This window comes from Pristiophorus japonicus, chromosome 1 (genome assembly GCF_044704955.1).
Source record: "Pristiophorus japonicus isolate sPriJap1 chromosome 1, sPriJap1.hap1, whole genome shotgun sequence".
Taxonomy (NCBI): domain Eukaryota; kingdom Metazoa; phylum Chordata; class Chondrichthyes; family Pristiophoridae; genus Pristiophorus; species Pristiophorus japonicus.
Window position 1 is genome coordinate 333,357,884 of NC_091977.1, and position 19,967 is coordinate 333,377,850.

At 44.5% G+C, this 19,967-nt stretch overlaps 1 protein-coding gene and 1 gene segment (V, D, J or C); one reads left to right on the top strand and one right to left on the bottom strand.

Annotated features, from left to right (window-relative positions):
* Positions 1-10,181, top strand: part of LOC139264593 (T-cell receptor beta-1 chain C region-like) — a 32,138-nt gene extending 21,957 nt beyond the window's left edge. The window contains 4 exon segments of the C gene segment in view: positions 1,927-1,985; positions 5,896-6,216; positions 7,439-7,522; positions 9,635-10,181. Of these exon segments, the coding sequence occupies positions 1,927-1,985; positions 5,896-6,216; positions 7,439-7,522; positions 9,635-9,768 (598 nt within the window).
* The window catches only part of stard3nl (STARD3 N-terminal like), a 168,212-nt gene that overhangs the window by 83,175 nt on the left and 65,070 nt on the right, over positions 1-19,967 (bottom strand). The window lies entirely within an intron of this gene.

Consider the following 19,967-nt stretch of genomic DNA (forward strand, 5'->3'; position numbering starts at 1 on the left):
CTAATCCTAATGCTAACCGTCACCTTATTATAGGCAGTCCCTCAAGACTTGCTTCCACTCTAAAAGTGAGTTCTCAGGTGACTGAACAGTCCAATATGGGAATTACAGTCTCTGTCACAGATGGGATAGACAGTCGTTGGAGGAAAGGGTAGGTGGGGATTCTGGTTTGCCGCTCGCTCCTTCCACTGCCTGCGCTCGTTTTCTGCATGCTCTTGGCGACGAGACTCGTGGTGCTCAGCACTCTCCTGGATGCTCTTTCTCCACTTAGGGTGATCTTTGGCCAGGGACTCCCAGGTGTCGGTGGGCATGTTGCATTTTATCAAGGAGGCTTTGAGGGTGTCCTTGAAACGTTTCCTCTGCCCACCAGAGACTTGATTGCCATGTAGGAGTTCCAAATAGAGCGCTTGCTTTGGGAGCCTTGTGTTGGGCATACGAATAATGTGGCCCGCCCAATGGAGCTGGTCGAGTGTGGTCAGTGCTTCCATGTTGGGGATGTTGGCCTGATCGCGAACACTGACATTGGTGCATCTGTCCTCCCAGGGGATTTGCAGGAGACAGCGTTGGTGATATTTCTCCAGTGATTTGAGGTGTCCACTGTATATGGTCCACGTCTCTGAGCCATGCAGGGGGGCGAGTATCACTAAGCTTGGTGCCAGATTTGAGGTCCTGATCTTTGAACACTCCCTTCCTCAGGCGTCCGAAGGCTGCGCTGGCGCACTGGAGGCAGTGTTGAACCTCGTTGTCGATGTCTGATAATAAGCTCCCGAGGTATGGAAAGTGGTCTACGTTGTCCAGGGCCACGCCGCAGATCTTGATGACTGGGGGGCAGTGCTGTGTGGCGGGATCAGGTTGGTGGAGGACCTTTGTCTTACGGATGTTTAGTGTAAGACCCATGCTTTCGTACACCTTGGTGAAGATGTTGACGATGACTTGGAGTTCAGCCTCCGAATGTGCGCAGACGCAAGCATCATCCGCGTACTGTAGTTCAACAATAGAGGATGGGACGGTCTTGGATCTAGCCTGGAAGCGACGAAGGTTGAACAGGTTCCCACTGGTTCTATAGTTTAGTTACACTTCTTTGACCTTACAAAGGCCTTTGACACCCTCACCTTAACCCTAACATTTACTCTATCCCTTACCTGAACCCTAACCCTATCACTAACCTTCACCCTCATCCTAACCCTAATCCCCACCCTCACCTTCATCTTATCCCTAACACTAACCCTGTCCCTCACCCGAACCCTCATCCTAACCCTAACTGTATGGGCAAAGAGTGAAGCACCAATCAGTCGTTCTGTGTGATATTGGAGTTGGTGTACTTGTGAGACTGGGGAGACACAAGCCCTCAGCAGTTTGATATAGAAAGTGTGAAATGCAGGGAGATCACTGGGGTGAAATCAAGGGATGCCTTTGCGTTAATAGAATGCTGTGAAATGCTTATGCTGGTTATTTTAGCTGTTATTTGAGTGAATCTAGGTTGACCCGGGTCGCAGTGAGTTCAGCCAGACCCGGGCCTGGGTGAGTCCAGGTCATATCCCGCTTGTAGTAAGTTCAGGCAGACCCGGATCTGGGTGAGTCTGGTCAGGTGGGTTATTGTCAGGCGGTGTAACAGGGTGCTAACTGTTGATTCAGACGTGAAAATCTTCGGCACTGGAACCAAGCTCTTGGTCACAGGTGAGGCTTTGGTGTGAAGAGCGATGTAGGTTACAGTTACTAAACTCGGTGTGCTGAGTAACTGGGTTACTGGTGATGGTAGTTCGCTCGTGTAAGGACGGTAACGCTGTGCGAATCTCTGCAGAATTTGACACTGGGACGAAACTGGCTGTCCCAGGAGCGGGGAGATAGTTTCCGGCCACTGCCGGTTCATTGAACTGATGGGGCCGGACCGGTGCCCCGGGACGGTTATTGTAAAGTGATATAACACAGTGCTACCTCTGGTACTTGGAGAAAAATATTCGGCTCTGGGACTCGGCTTATTGTTTCGGGTAAGTTTGGTGTGAGCGCGGCGCTGTGTTTAACTGGAGGGCTCGCAGAGATCTATTTAAATAAAGATCGCCGGTTGTCTGGGCATTCCGACCAATATTCACTGAGTTCGGGCGGTTACTGTAGGAGGTTCTAATACCGCGTCTACCAGGTGTATACGGCATTGGGACCAAGCTCCTTGTCCACGATAAGTGTTTCTGTAAGTAAATGAGACTCAAGACACGGAATGTGGCGCGGTTTTTGTACGGTGCTGTGTAACCGTGGTTTGCGGTAAAGGTCTTCGGGACTGGGACTAAATTGATAGTTACAGGTGAGCTTATATTCCGCTTGACAAAACGCTCCGGGATCGGAGGTTTTTGTGGCGTGGTAATGGTTAAGGAGAGATACTGTAACATATTGTAAGACAGAGGGTCTCCAACAGAGCTCATGAGATGAAGGTCTGCGGGACTGGAACGACACAGGCCGGTTCGTGGTGTTACTGCTTACAGATGTCTCTCGGGCGGGGAGCTGTTGAGTGGATGATCCCGAGCACCTAACTGCTTTAATAACACGGGCCGCGTGCAATGTTAAAACCGGGAGATGTATAGTGTGGAATTGTGGCCACAATGTATTGCACAGCAGGGTTTATGTGTGAGGCGTGGGGTGGGACGATAGCCTGCGAAGGATGTGCATATGCACCGAGCTAATGTGCTTCTGGCACTCACTTCGTTTTACAAAACTTTCAGATTATTATAGTAATTCTAAAAAATCTGTAGTATTTATTTTGGGAAAAACACCCAAAAGTCAGTTAAAAATGCATAGTTCATAGAGTTCATAGAGGCAGTAATAGTTCATGGAGGTAGTATAGTTTATAGAGACAGTATTACTCACCACTGCTTCTCATTGAGATATTGAACAGTCCTGCACCACTGTGGTTAATAGAGACATGCAGTTCGGTGCTGGGACCAAACTCATTGTAACGGGTAAGTCTGATATCATTGCCCATCTCGGGCCGGGTTCTGGTGTCTCCGAGCGGCCCTTGCCGGCGGGTTTTGCACAGTGAGGAACACATTTTGCTTTTGGCGCTTGGACAAGGCTGGTGGTCGCCGGTGAGTCTTAAAATCCACCACTTAACAACACACGGAGAGGAGTTCACACTCTGATTCTGTGTGGCATCAAAAGCAGCGCTTAATATAACGGTTATTATAACGTTGTTGTAATTCATTGGGAATGGCAAGTACAGAAACCAGGAAGTTGAACCCCGTAACATGAAGATTAATAAGGAAACCGGATTAGGGCTATGAAACACATAAGATAATGAAGGGGCTCGACAAGGTGGATGCAGAAAGGATATCTCCACTCATAGGGGAAACCAGAATAAGGGGTCACGCATTTAAAACTGAGATGAGGAGGAATTTCTTCACCCAGAGGGTTGTAAATCTATGGAATTCTCTGCCTCAGAGAGCTGTGGAGGCTGGGTCATTGAATATATTTAAGGTGGAGATAAACAGATTTTTGAGCGATGAGTAAAGGGTTATGGGAGGTAGGGGGGCGCGAAGTGGAGCTGAGTCCATGATCAGATCAGCCATGATCGTATTGAATGGCGCAGCAGGCTCGATGGGCTAAGTGGCCTACTCCTGCTCCTATTTCTTATGTTCTTATGTATTGCGCTCAATGCCTTCACTGAGAGATTCTCGGCTCTGGGACAAGACTTACAGTCAGCAGTCAGTTTTATAGGAGTAAATGAGTAGATCGTGAATTACTGATAAATCCCTTTCATATCGACTGAAAATACTGAGGATTTTAGGTATTTTGTTACAGCTGTTAGTATAAGAGCTAAGGTCCGAAGTGGTTTCGAATTTGTCGAAATCTGTGGATTAGGGACTAGTCAATAGTCAATTTCTGTAAAACATCGAGGTGATAGATAGTGTGAAAATAGTCCGAGTGCCAGTAAAGTGACAGCCCCAGGATACGCGGGGCAGGGAGGCGGACTCTCCGGCTGCCGGTCTTGTCCAAGCCCGGGTGGCCCCGGAGAGGTGACATGCGGCGCCCCACGGGCTTGGAGCCTCCGCGACCTGTGGGGACTGTGGGATGTTCATTGCAGAGTCATCAACATAACGGAATTCTGAGATCTAGTTCGTGTTAGGTTTCAATCAGACCAACTAGATTGTTTCTAAAGGATGTTTGTTCAGTGACAACTTACTGCTTTAATGCTTTAATTAAAACTACTGCTGGTTTCTGAAAAGCCCCCCCCCCCCCCCCCACACACACACCAAACAACAACTGGCGACTTTGTATTTATCACGCGTGTTTTAGAAAGTATATCCCAAGGAAGCAAAATTGTAAGATAACTCGAGCGGCGCCTTTACGGTGTGGAATCATAGAATGATACCGCACAGAAGGATGTTGTTCGGCCCATCGTGCCTGTGCTGGCTCTTTGGTAGAGCTATCCAATTAATCCCACTCCCTCTTTCCCCATAGCCCTGCAAATGTTTCTACCTTTCAAGTATTTATCCTTGATACTTTTGAAAGTTGCCATTAAATCTGCTTCCACCACCCTTTCAGGCAGTGGATCATAACCAATCGCTGCTTAATTTTGTTTTTCATCTCCCCTCTGGTTCTTTCGCCTATCACCTTAAATCTGTGTCCTCTGGTTACTGACCCTTCAGCCATTGAAAACAGTTTCTCCTTATTTACTCGATCAAAACCCTTGCACAATTTCATCTATACTGCCTCTCCTCATTCTTCCTACCAAAATGCAACACCTCACACTTCTCGGTGTTAAATTTCCTCTGGCATGTGTCTGCCCACTTTACCAGTCTGTCTATGCCCCCCCCCCCCCAAGCCTGGTACTGTCCTTCTCATTGCTAACCATGGAAACAGTTTCTCCCTATTTACTCTATCAAAGCCCTTCATGATTTTGAACACCTTTATAAATCTCCTCTTAACCTTCTCAATCCCAGTTTCCTATTCTCTCCACATAACCGAAGCCCCTAAGAAGTTGTTAATTTGTAAATGGATAGACCTATGGTTTGAGCTCAACTCAATTTAATCTAATCATGTTAAGCGCCAAACTGTTCACCTTTCCAGTCAGAGCTCATCTCTCCCCTCTCCTCTCCCATCCTCTCATCCCTTCTCCTCCCTTCCCATCCTCCCCCTCTCCCAACCTCTCCTCCACTCTCAACTCTCTGTCTCTCTTCCCTCTCCTCCCTTCCCCTCTCCTCCCCTCTTCTCTCCTCTTCCCTCTCATATCCTCTCCTCCCCTCTTCTTTCCTCTCAACTCTCCTCCCCTCCTCCATCTTCTCCCCTCTTCTCTCTCCTCATTCCATCTGCGCTTTCCTCCCCTCTTCACACCTCTTCTCTCTCTTCCCTTCTCGCCTCACCTCTCCTACCCTCCCCTTTCCCCTCCTTTCCCCTCTCCCCTCCTTTCCCCTCCTCTCCCCTCTCCTAACCTCTCCTCTCCCCTCCCCTCTCCCATCCTCTCCTCTCTCCTCCCCTCTCCCCTCTCCTCCCCTCTCCTCCCCTCTCCCACCCTCTCCCCTCTCCGCTCTCCTCCCCTCTCCCCTCCCCTCCCCCACCCTCTCCCCTCTCCGCTCTCCTTCCCTCTCCCCTCTCCCCTCCCCTCTCCCACCCTCTCCCCTCTCCTCCCCTCTCCTCTCTCCTCCCCTCTCCCCTCCTCTCTCCTCCCCTCTCCCATCCTCTCCCCTCTCCCCCTTCTCTCTTTCTCTTTCCTCGCCCCCGTTTACTTTGAGCGTTGACAACGAAGCATCAGAGATTGATCGTCTCGATCAGTTAAGTAAACACAAAGATTGAGGGACCATTTCGTTGAGTTTTTTTTATCACATCTGTATCCAATTGGAAATATAGATATTGAATTTATATCTGTCCTAACCGGATCGATTTACAGAAATGTCGTTTTTTTTTTGCAATTAGAAAACGCACCTAGGGGACCAACAATTCGACTTTTCCCTCCGAATACTGCGGAACTGAGCGAGCAGAGCAAAGCCCCAGTGGTCTGTCTCCTGACTGGATTCTTCCCCGAAGTTATCAGGGTTTCCTGGAAAATCGCGGAATCTCGACAAGGTGACGAGAAAGTGTCCACAGATCCGGTGGAGAAACAGAAGGACGGGAGTTACTCGGTGATCAGCCGCCTAGAAGTCTCCAAGTTAGATTGGGCGACTAAAACTATCACCTGCGAAGCACAGCACGAGTTAGCCACAGATAAAGCCACGATTGACAAGAACTCCCGAGCCGGTACAGTCCTCACTAACTCATGTTGTCTCAGCTCACACTAAAATATATTTCGATCAAAAACAGTGACTATTGCACAAGGGTTCAGGAAAACCTAATTTTGCATAAATTATTAATTAGCTGTCCCGTAAGTGTTTGATTTTAGACTTCGGCCCTTGCGCTGCTTTCACTTTGCTCTCAAACAGTAATCTTTACTTTTGAAGGCAGCACTCAGTCTATACCTGTGTTACAGACGGGGATTCTATAAACATATAGCTGTTATTCTAGCTGTCTGTTATAGAAGGGGTTCAAACAGATTAAAGTCCGCTCGACCCGTCTTCCTGCTCCCGTCCCTTAGATCCGCTTTCTCGCTCCATTACCTAAATCGGTGTTAGTTAAATAAATCAATTGCTGTTATCCAAAATGGTTCTTTGTCAGTTTCTGTTACAGAACTGAGCACACGCGCTGTATCCGAAGCCGGTTCATATATACGTAACGGGCTCTGTTGTAACAGCAATATGTTTAGGACAATTTGTGACATGCATGAATTTCAGTGTTTTAGGTTGTAAAATATGATTTTTGGTCAAATATCGGAACCTGACTTGAGATTAATAACTATCGGTTATACATCGTGTAAACTCGATAAACTTGCACCTGAGCGGATAATCTTAATCTTCGGTGTTGCAATTCCGGAGAACAACGGCGTGAACCCATGCAACGCCGAAAGGCGGGAGCGAGTTGTAACATATAAACGTTGGCTAGTTCCTCCTTCTTTCTGAAGAGGAAGCGAGTCCCTGATTTTCTTTCGGTGAATGAGGTTTGTGTACGGAACGTTTTAAAATGCTAGTGGTCAACCCGGGCACTTGGCATGTATTCCAACACCATCACCAAAGCAGTCACTCATTGTACTGAAGGGCAGAGTCGTATACAGGTTGACGGACTGGCAACTGAAGCGTTTACTAAGAGTAGCGGGAACGTATTACAGCCAAGGGCTCAACTGCAGACAATTATTATTTTAACACACTTTAAACTCCGTGAAATAACAAGATCGTGTCGAGCAACGTGGAGCTCAGCTCCACTATCTGAGATTCCGAGCTCCCGCACACATCCTTTATTTAACGGAGGGACATCGAACGCGTTCTCCAACTGCCTGGTTTGTGTTCTTACTCGCTCTCACGAGCCACCACATTGCCGAATTTTCGGATTGTCTCTAATTTGTGTTCCTGTCTCTCTTTGCTTGCTTTAGCTATTGACAAACGCGATGATTCTCCAGATCCCACGTGTCCGCCCAGCGAGTCGGAGACTTCCGAGAGCACAAGCACGGATGAAGGTAATTCCCCAGTAAAGACAAAATATGCTTCGGGTATGACAACCCGGTCCCCAGCCAAGGACAGCGGCTCTGGTCCTAGATGAACTAATCCTCCAATCCCGTCACACCGTGAAACTGAAATCAGTAATCTGTGGGTTGGCACCGGAAAAATGACCAGGAAAAAGTGCCGCATTTTTATAAAACCTCAACTGGTCCAACAATGTCCTTCAGGGAAGGGAACCTGCTGTCCTTACCCGGCCTGGCCCATACGGGACTGTAGCCCTCTCCGGAGTCACGTATAGGCTTCCAACTGGTTGACTTTCATTATTGCCCTATGAAGTGGCCTCGAGAGACATTCAGTTATTAAAATAAATAAAGCGATCAAAGTAGTAAATTGGGAAAATATGATTTTAAGAGGATGAGAATGAAATTAGGGAAAATAAACTGGAAAGATTTACTGACAAAGACACAGAACAACAGTGGGAAATATTTAAAACGGTGATTAATAGAGTGCAGGAGAAATATATCCCACTAAAAAGCAGGAATAAACTAGCCAACGCTGTACAAAGAAATAAGAGTAACATTAAAACTGGAGAAAACGGTATACACTAAGTTTAGACAACAAAGGAGAAGATGACAAAAGGAATCCGAAAATAATAGGGAAGAAGTAAAAATACAATTAAGAAGGCAAAGAGAAACTACAAAATTAAATTATCAAAGAATATAAAAGGAAATAGTAAAGTATTCTACAGACACATAAATAACAAAAAGAAAATCAGGACAGGGATACGGCTACAACGGGATACGCACAATAAACGCACAGGTAATGACAGAAAAATAGCAGAAATAGTAAATAATTTGTCTCAGTATTTACCAGGAAGACTAACATACTATGCATAAGGTTAGAAGAAGAAATCCAAAAAGATATAAAGACATTTGAGATAGAAAGGGGGGAGATAATTGATCAACTAAACAAACTTAGAAAGGATAAGCTCTGGAATTCCCTCCCCAAACCTCTCTGCCTCTACCTCTTTCCTCCTTTTAGAAGCTCCTTGAAACCGACCTTTACTGCCCTAATATTTCCTTATGTGGCTCAGTATCCATTTGATACCAAAACTGAGATGTTATACTTATCAGGAAAGATTGAACAGCAGAAGATTCTCTTCTCTGGAGAAAAGAGAAAACTGAGGAGTAACCTGATAGAGATCTTTAAGATTATGAACGGGTTTGTTCGGGTAGACGCAGAGAAGATGTTTCCACTTTCTGGGGAGACCAGAACTAGGGTCATAAATTTAAGACGTTCACTAATAAATCCATTAGAAAATTCAGGAGAAATTGTAGAATTCGTCACCACAAGGAGTAGTTGAGGTAACTAGCATAGATACATTTAAAGGGAAGTTAGATGAGCACAGGAAGGAGAAAGGAATAGAAGGATATGTTGATGAGATTAGATGCAGAAGGCTGGACTTGTTGGGCCGAATGGCTTTTTTCTATGCTGTAAATAATATGTAAATTTGGAATAAAACCAATTTCGGGAAGCTCGGAATGGGCAATAAATGCAGCAATGCTTCTACCCATCGCATCTGTAAAGAGTAACGGCAGGTTGATATTTGAGGTCGAACTGGGCTGCCTCACAAAGATAGATCGGCTTTTCCGCTTTACAAATGCGAATAACCTGCTGTGTAATCCAACATTTTAGGTTTTATTCCTTCTTATCTGAGTCCCCACCCCCCTGCCTTGAAGTACACTAGAAAAGCACGAAAGGAGATAGTTTAGGAATTCTAAAGCCACCGGAAGTAGTTTTTCCGCAGTGTTTCAAATTCGAAATACTCAAGACTGGCAATTATAAACTAATAGTCCATCTTACACATGGGGTTACTAATAATCCGGTGTTAAAGAGAATTACAGACAGTGGGATGTTAACATAGTTGCAGAAACTTTGTGAAATCTTCGAGATTCATGCTTTGCACCAGGGTGGTTTAACAAGTGGTGTTACCTGCACCATTGCCCGTTATTCGTTACTTTTCCAAATGACCTATTTTCACACCCAGCATATCCTCCATTCCTTAGAAGCCGTAATGTGTGTGAATGAATTAGAAACTGATGACTTTTGTGTTTCTTCATTTTGCACAGGACCGCCTTTGAGTTCACTGCAGGTGGCGACCTTTACATACACGCTCCTGTTGATGAAGAGTGTGGTGTATTGCGGGATCATTTCATTCATCCTTTACAAGGTGGACTACCGTGATGCGAAGAAGCCGCGTTAACTGGTATCAATAAACCGTGTTTTAAAATTTTGATAACAGACCTCTGTTTGGTGTAAGCTTTTTGCTTTGTTCTCCTGTTTATCCTGAGAGATTGTACTTTGTTTTGTCGACAGCTTACAGCTGCTGTGTAAACATATCCAAGGAGGGTTTTATTTCCAGGTTTGTGTGTGAGGCTAATGATCAGAGCTGGGGTGTATCTTCAAGTGATTACACTCTAGTACAAGATAACTGAAAATAACAGCACCTTGTTAATTAAACCTCTGCTATATTTGTGTAGAGGGACGTGCAGATCTTTAGGTGGGTTTGTTACTGTCCATTCCAGCACCGCCTTTTGTGAATCCTATGCTACAGTTAAATTGCTGACTTTGTTATCTGGTATTTCTCTTATTCTATGTTTATCTTCTGTAAATCTGAAAACAATTAAAAAAAATCTTTCAATCTCATTTGATACATTGTTTGTGCTTTTCTCTCTGCGGGACAGTGACCAGAGATTTAAAAACCGCGGCTTAAAAAATAAAATACTAACAGACTCACACTGTTTGAAACAAAATACCAACCAACCTTAGATAACTCCTGTGAGGACTCAACTTAAACCAATATATTCTGATGTTAAGAAAATCACATCACAGAATTCATCCGGTATGGGTACTGTAGCATGTTACTGGCCTGGTAACCCAGAGACCTGGACTAATAATCTAGAGAAGGTGAGTTTAAACCAAAAATTGGCAATAAAATCACTAAAAGTGACCCTGAAGTTGCGGAGTTGTTGTAAAAACCCACCTGGTTCACTAATGTCCCTTTCGGGAAGGAAGCCTGCCGTCCTTATCTGGTCTATCCCTACATGTGACTCCAATCCCAGGTCAATGTGGTTGACTCTTAACTGCCCTCTGAAGTGGGTCTAGCGAGCCACTCAGTTGTATCAACCTACTACCAGCGGCTCAAGAAAAAGGCTCACCACCACCTTCTCAGAGCCAGTAGAGAATAGCCGGCCTTGCCAGTGCCGCCCATTTGAAATGAAGCACACCTTTTATGTAGGCTAAGGGGCAGCCAATTTGCACACAACTAGCTCCACGTAAGTGACCAGATAATCTGTCTTTGGTGTTTCGGAGAGGAATGTTGGCCAGGATACCTGAAGAACTCCCTGGTCTTCAAATAGTGCTATAGGATTTTTTACATCCACTTGAGAGGTCTGGCTTAAGTCTCATCGTAAAGACGGCACCTCCGACAGTACAGAACTCCCTCAGCACTGCACCAAAATGTCAGCCTGTCTTAGAGTTGACAAGCACTTGAGCCAGGCTTGACTCTCATTAAAATATCAGGATCATTAATTCCAAATGAACTACTTTTTTAATACAAATAATGACCAAGTACTCTCTGGGAACTCTCTTTAGCCGAGAGTGTTGGGGGTACAGACTGGGTATAAAATTGCTGGCAAACACTGAGACAGTCCATTCATTCTGAATTGAGAATGCTTTATTTAAGTTGATTTCTAGTAAGTTTCTTGAAGTGAATAATCACCACACACCCGTTCCAACGCGGCATCAGTCACACCATCCCCGCTACATATCTTATCTTAATTGTATTTAATTTTATTTCGCAGATAATTTCATGATTCAAAGTGTAGTACATATTTTGGAAGTATGTAATGTTCTCTTATTATCTTGGCAGTTCGTATACCCCAATGGATTTTGCTATGCAGTGAAAATTGTGTTGATAAAATCCTCCTTTAAAACATATATAGAACAATAGAACAAATCAAAATAATGAAAAACTGAGCAGCGTTTAATCTCAACCTTTCGGAGCCCGTTTTACACAGCGCGCAGATGAAGTGTCCTGAATCACACATCAGCAGTCGGGCAGTACATCGCACTGTATAAGTACACGCTGTAAACTCAGTCTCCTTTTTATAATGGCAAACTCACAGCACCATGCTCAACAGGTTAGACAGATTTGCCATCGGCAGGTTGAGGTTGGACGCCTGCCTCTCTCGGCGGTATTGTCCGAGCCCGGTGGCCCGGGAGAGGGAGCCATTGTCCGCCCCTCAGCCCGAGGCTTCCCGGGAGCGGCGGCACCAGAGGGACTGCTCTGTGTAGGAGGCACAGGAAATAACAGACGATTTAATTCGCTAAATTTCATCTGTTTATTGTAGGTGTTTATTCGCCGTGCCCCTGTATACAGGGCTCTGTGTCTTTGCTGACACTGGCAGCCCCAGTGTTGCCTTAATGTTCCATTTATCACATATTGAAACACGTGCTTTGTGTTAATTTTGCGAGCATTCAGTTTAATTGAGATTTTAACTGTAGTTACTTTAAACTTTGAACAGTTCGGTTCAGGCAGGTTACTGTTTCAGTTACAGCCGCTTGTGTTTGTGCGATCGCGCGGTGTCCCGCTCCATACCGGAGTCATGCTGGTTCTTATTGACTGTCAAAGGAGAAAGATATTCTGCACTCGAGTTTGGCGTGAGCCCGTTATTTCAGTCGAGCCCTCTTTGTAAAGGGCCATTCGTCAGAAACTGTGGGTTATTTTGTGGCCAATGTCACATTGCTATAATAATATGCGGCGAGGTATCGTACAGGGAAAGTAATCCGAATGAAGGGTACCCGCCTGGTGCCTTGGACCTGATGTCCTTCGGACCGTTTCTGGCCCGTGTTCCACAGGGAATTCCTTCCACTGATGGTACCTTAAATACCGACTGTTGCCAACTTGACTCTTGTTCATTTTACAAAACCACACTCCGATTTCCGGATAAATATTAATGATTTATTCGAGTTTTGTACGTTGTAATTTTTATATTTCAAAAAAGGTTCAGTTTTGGGCACTGGACTAATGGCGGATATAAAAGGGACGATACACTTTGGTTCCCCTTATTCTTGTCTTAATAAACATTCAAACAATCAGCCAGGTTCAGACAGACCTGGGAATGTTTACATTAGGTTTCATGGTTTTAAGGATAAATTTAGGGTAAACAAGGGAGGCGCTTTTCTATAACACGGAGCAACAACTCTGGAAATAAAACTCTGTAAAGTTGCACTTTGATTCTAATTTTTTTAACTTACCCATTTAAAACATGCCAACTCTTAAAATCTTTACTATGTCGCATGTGCACATTAACAGCCGGATTAAAATTAATGTTTCTATTTGTTAATAGTTTCGGCAAAGTTTGATTTTGTGCAGTGCTGACAACAGACTCGATCCGTTTGAGTTTAATTCTACTTGTGTCGTTATTTTTATGGCCTAATATGCTGCATGAAAAGTTTGGACATGAGATCAAATTCGTTATTTAACGCAAGTAACTAATTCAGTCTCAATATGTAACAAATGGCCACGGATATTTCAATAAAGTTCATGATCAAATTGGTCGACTGTGACCCGATATTAACCCAGACCCGGCTCCGTGTTGTCATGGTGAGATTGCGCTGTGTAATGAGGGTAATTTTAACTTAACTGGCGAGGGTGTAACGCCGGTTTTACACCCCGCCCAATATTACTCTTTACCGACTGCAGCGTTGTGCCCGGTATCGCCAGTTATCCAAAGGATGGGTTAGGTTAAATCGTATCCGGTGCCTTTGTAAATAAAGATGTTTAAAAATCACAAATGTCAGAAATGGTGCAGAAAGCGCAGCTCGAACCTTGTCCAACCCTCTCCCCGAACCTGCCGTTTAGTAACCGACTGACGAGCTGCTTAGTTTAAACTACACAAATAATCTGAAGTTATTTCCCATACAACTCGGGAGCTAACGAGCCGAATCCTGGTCACACTAACCACATCTGTTTGTGAGGAACACAGATTTCAAAGTTTGGAGCCTCGGCAGTGGTTTCAAACTGGGAAGTTCCCCGAATCCTGCACTAGAACGCGTGGGTTTCCCACTTCTCTCAAAATAAGCGAACGGCGATCGTCTCGGTTCGAAGTTGAAAGGTTTTTGGATTCATTTTGTAACGAATTCGTTAGTATTACAACGAAAACAGAGAACACTGGAAATTGTAACTTGAGGACGGATTACCGCGAGTTTTCATCATGCTCTCCCTGTAGCATGGCCTTTTACTCTCTTAACCTTTCGCTCTCCAAACTCAGTCACTTGCATTAATCTCAATTTAAACAGAAAATAATCGGATTTACCAACCGGGGCAAATGGGCGAAGTGAAATCATTTCTGTAATTTGCAAAACCAGTCGTCACACGAAAAACCCCACAAACATAACACACTTTAATAAATGAGTTTTACAGAATTATTGATAGGAATTAAATAACTTCTTTAATAAACTTCACTGAATACCGAGTTATCCCGCGGTTAAAAGCGACCGTTGAGGTTTTCATTTCTACAACGTCACGGAAAATATGGTTAGTTATTTATTGCTGGATGGGCAATAAGCCAGCTGCAGAACTGATGTTAAATGCAGACTGGAGCACGCTCACCGGCTGACGTTACGAGTTACAGCGAGGGGTGTGGGGTATGTCCCCTTTATAACTAAAAGCATATAGTACAAAAACAAGAAAGTTATGCTATACCTTTATAAAATACTGGTTAGGCCTCAGCTGGAATATTGTGTCCAATTCTGGGCTTCACACTTTAGAAAGGATGTCAAGGCCTTGAAGAGGGTGCAGAGGAGATTCACCAGAAGGGTACCAGGAACTAGGGACTTGTGGAGAGACTGGAGCAACTGGGATTATTCTCCTGAGAGAGAGATTAAGGTTAAGGGGAGATTTTAATAGAGATATTCAAAATTATATGGGGTTTTGAAGGAGTAAATAAGGACACTGTTCCCAGTGGTAGGAGGGCTGATAACCAGTGGACACCGATTTAAGATAATTGGCAAAAGAGCCAAAGGCGGGCTAAGGAGAGAAGAAAAATATGCAGCACATTGCTATGATCTGGAATGCACTGCCTGAAAGGGTGCGGAAACAGATTCAATAGTAATTTTCAAAAGGGAATTGGATAATTACTTCAAAAGAAAAAAACTGCAGGGCTGTTGGAACACGTGTGTTTAGGTTCAGGGGTGTTGTAAGCAACACAAGGAGATCTTTAAAATTATTCTATTAAATATTCTACAGAATGACAAACGGTTACTGTATGCTTTAACTGTTCAGAGCAGTGCTCACTACTTCCGGTGCTCAAACAGCTTTCAGATTAACAGACTTCCTGCAGTTGACAAAACAGGATATTTACTTGTAATTTAATCAGAATCTTAAATCTCTAGCTTTTAGCCTAGTAACTGGGGTGCATCAGCGAGTAAACTGGTGATATCCTGGTCATCTTTGTTCTGTTCAGTTACCTCCAGAATTGTCATCTTTCTCACCTTCAAACCAAGTACAGTAGTCCAGTTCTCCTTTACTACCTCCTACTCTTCACTTTTCATTCATATTGGGAATGGTAGCATGCTGCTTATGTTACTGGACTAGTAATCCAGAGGCCAGGACTAATGATCCAGAAACATGAGTTGAAATCCCACCACTAGTATCAGTAATGGTGACCATGAAACTACTGGATTGATGTAAACCCCTTTTTGGTTCACTACTGTCCTTTAGTGAAGGAAGCCTGCCGTTCTTACCTGGTCTGGCCTATATGTGACTTCAGACCCACAGCAATGTGGTTGACTCTTAACTGCCCTCTGAAATGGCCTAGCAAGCCACTTAGTTGTACCAAATCGCTACAAAAAGAACGGCAGTTCAGGAAGGTGGTTCACCACCACCTTCACAAGGGCAATTAGAGATGGGCAATAAATGCTGGCCTTGCTGACGATGCCCACATCCCATGAATTAATAAAAACTCTCTCTTAAAAAACTGAAAATACAGGTAGACGTGGTGAAAAATTAAAAGACAAAGTATTAGTAGAACAATATTGAGAAATAGAATCAGCCCAAACAGCACCAACTGACCTAAAGACAAGAAGTAGAAAAAACCAAAATTAAAGTGTGAGATCACAGGAAAGAAGGGAAGTGATTGGTTGACGAGTTTTTCTATCTTTTCTGGGGCATTGATTTGAATTAAGAGCTGGGATTGAAAACAAAACTTGAAAACTTAATTAATTAAATACATTAGAGATGGCAGGACAGGCAATGTGTTTCTGCAGCTGCATGTGGGAGTTGGTTGACCCCATGGAGGTCCACAGCAACCACATCAGCAGCAAGTGTCTGCAGCTCGAGGAACTTTGGCTCCACGTTGATGAGCTGGAGTCCGAGTTGCAGCCACTACAACACATCAGGGAGGGGGAGAGTTACCTGGACGCTGTGTTCCAGGAGGCAGTCACACCCCTTAGATTAATTCATTCAAATTTGGTATGGGGCCCAGGAGATAGTGATGGAGGAGCCTCAGCTTTCGCTCTTGTCCAACACGTTTGAGGCGCTTACTCCCAGTGTGGACAAGAGCAGGGACTGCAGAGAGGATGAGCAAACTGACCACAGCACCGAGGCACAGGGGCCATTCAAGTGGGGGGAGTAAAAAGAAATGTTGTAGTGGTAGGGGACAGTATCATTAGGGGGATAGAGAAGGTTCTCTGCAGGCGAGAGCATGAGTCCAGACGACTGTGTTGCCTGCCCGGTGTCAGGGTTAAGGACATCTCTGCTGGGCTGGAGAGGAACTTGGAGTAGGAGGGGAAAGATCCAGTTGTCATGGTCCATGTAGGTACCAATGACATAGGTAGGACAAATAAAGAGGTTCTGCTGAGGGAGTAGGAGCAGCTAGGGGCCAAATTAAAAAGCAGAACCACAAAGGTAATAATCTCTGAATTACTACTGAGCCACGAGCAAATTTGCATAGGGTAAATATGATCAGAGAGTTAAACACGTGGTTCAAAGAGTGGTGTAGGAGAAATGGGTTTTGGTTCATGGGACACTGGCACCAGTACTGGGTAAGAAGGAGCTGTTCCCTTGTGATGGACTCCGCTTAGATCATGCTGGGACTAGGGTCAAATAACTAGGGCTGTAGAGAGGGCTTTAAACTAAATAGTGGGTGGGGGGGGGGGGTTCAGCTGAGCAAAAATTTAAAAAGTCAAAGAATAAGAAGAAGGCAATAGAGCAGGGTAGCACTGGGGAAAATGAAAACCAGAGCATGATAGGAAGGGACAGAATGCATAAACATAAAAGTGAATCAGAAAGTGGGGTCAAAGCGGGAAAAAAGGGTAAAAAATCAAATTTAAAAGCTCTTTATCTGAATGCACACAGCATTCAATAATAAAATAGATGAGTTGACCGCACAAATAGATATGATCTGATAGCCATTACAGAGACATGAATGCAAGACAAAATGAAAAAAGGTGGGGTAGCTCTGTTAATAAAGGATGAGATCAGTGTGTTAGTGAGAATCACAGAGACATGGACCATAGAAACATAGAAACATAGAAAATAGGTGCAGGAGTAGGCCATTCGGCCATTCTAGCCTGCACCGCCATTCAATGAGTTCATGGCTGAACATTCAACTTCAGTACCCCATTCCTGCTTTCTCGCCATACCCCTTGATCCCCCTAGTAGTAAGGACCTCATCTAACTCCTTTTTGAATATATTTAGTGAATTGGCCTCAACAACTTTCTGTGGTAGAGAATTCCACAGGTTCACCACTCTCTGGGTGAAGAAGTTCCTCCGCATCTCGGTCCTAAATGGCTTACCCCTTATCCTTAGACTGTGACCTCTGGTTCTGGACTTCCCCAACATTGGGAACATTCTTCCTGCATCTAACCTGTCTAACCCCGTCACAATTTTAAATGTTTCTATGAGGTCCCCTCTCATTCTTCTGAACTCCAGTGAATACAAGCCCAGTTGATCCAGTCTTTCTTGATAGGTCAGTCCCGCCATCCCGGGAATCAGTCTGGTGAACCTTCGCTGCACTCCCTCAATATACAGTCGACACCTCAAATCGCTGGAGAAATACCACCAACGATGTCTCCACAAGATCCTGCAAATCCCTTGGGAGGACAGACGCACCAACGTTAGCTTCCTCGATCAGGCCAACATCCCCAGCATCGAAGCACTGACCACACTCAACCAGCTCTGTTGGGTGGGCCACATTGTTCGCATGCCTGACACAAGACTCCCAAAGCAAGTGCTCTACTCGGAACTCCTACACAGCAAGCGAGCCAAAGGTGGGCAGATGAAATGTTACAAGGATACCCTCAAAGCCTCCTTGATAAAATGCAACATCCCCACCAATACCTGGGAGTCCTTGGCCAAAGACCGCCCTAAGTGGAGGAAGTGCATCCAGGAGGGCGCTGAGCACCTCGAGTCTCGTCGCCTAGAGCATGCAGAAAACAAGCGCAGGCAGCGGAAGGAGCATGCGGCAAACCAGTCCCACCCATCCTTTCCTTCAATGACTCTCTGTCCCACCTGTGACAGAGACTGTAATTCCCGTATTGAACTATTCAGTCACCTAAGAACTCACTTTTAGAGTTGAAGCAAGTCTTCCTCGATTTCGAGGGACTGCCTATGATGATGAGTGAGTAACGATATTGGCTCAGAAGATCAAGATGTTGAATCAGTTTGGGTGGAGATAAGGAATAATAATAGGGAAAAGTCACTGATGGGCTTAGTCTATAGACCTCCTAACAGTATCTACACTTGGAGTATAAATCAAGAAATAATGGAGGCTTGTAAAAAAGGAACGACAATAATCATGGCCGATTTTAACCTTCACTTTGATTGGACAAAGCAAATTAGCCAGGGTAGCCTTGAGGAAGAGTTCATAGAGTATATCCGGGATAGTTTCTTTGAACAGTACATTGCGGAACCAATCAGGGAGCAGGCTATTTTAGATCTGGTACTGTGTAATGACACTGGATTAATAAACAATCTCCTAGTGAAGGATCCTTTAGGAATGAGTGACCATAACATGGTTGAATTTCAAATTCAGTTGGAGGGTGAGAAAGTTGGATCTCTAACCAGTGTCCTAAGCTTAAATAAAGGAGGCTACAAAGGTATGAAGGCAGAGTTGGCTAAAGTGGACTGGGAAAATAGATTAAAGAGTGGGACGGTTGATGAGCAGTGGTAGACATTTAAGGAGATATTTCATAACTCGCAACAAAAATATATCCCAATGAGAAGGAAAGGCTGTAAGAGAAGGGATAACCATCCATGGCTAACTAAGGAAATAAGGGATGGTATCAAATTGAAAACAAGGGCATACAATGTGGCCAAGACTAGTGGGAGGCCAGAGGATTGGCAAACTTTTAAAAGTCAGCAAAGAACGAGTAAAAAGATAATAAAGTGAGGGATGATAGATTACGAAAATAAACTAGCACGAAATATAAAAACAGATAGGAAGAGTTTCTACAGGTACATAAAAAGGAAAATAGTGGCTAAAATAAATGTTGGTCCCCTAGAGGATGAGACTGTGGAATTAATAATGGGGAACAGGGGGAAATGGCAGAGACATTGAACAAATATTTTGTATCGGTCTTCACAGTAGAAGACACTAAAAACATATGGGGTAATCAAGGGGCTAAAGGGAGGGAGGAACTTAATCCGATAACTAGCGCTAAAGAAGTAGTACTCGGTAAAATAATGGGACTAAAAGCGAGTAAGTCCCCTGGACCTGATGGCTTGCATGCTAGGGTCCTAAAGAAGTGACTGCAGAGATAGTGGATGCATTGGTTGTAATCTACCAAAATTCACTGGATTGTGGGGAGATCCCAGTGGATTGGAAAACTGAAAATGTAACACCCCTATTTAAAAAAGGAGACCGACAGAAAGCAGGAAACTATAGACTGGTTAGACTAATATCTGTTATTGGGAAAATGCTGGAGTCCATTATTAACGAAGCAGTAGCGGGACATTTGGCAAAGCATAATTCAATCAAGCAGAGTCAGCATGGCTTTATGAAAGGGATATCACGTTTGACAAATTTGCTGGAGTTCTTCGAGGATGTAATGAGCAGGGTGGATAAGGGGGGGACCAGTGGATGTGGTGTATTTGGATTTCCAGAAGGCATTCGATAAGGTGCCACATAAAAGGTTACTGCATAAGATAAATGTTCACGGGGTTGGGGGTAATACATTAGTATGGATTGAGGATTGACTAACTAACAGAAAACAGAGAGTCGGGATAAACGGGTCATTTTCCAGTTGGCAAGCAGTAACTAGTGGGGTGCCGCAGGGATCGGTGCTGGGGCCTCAACTATTTACAATCTATGTTAATGACTTGGGTGAAGGGACTGAGTGTAATGTAGCCAAGTTTGCTGATGACACAAAGATGGGTGGGAAAGCAAATTGCATGG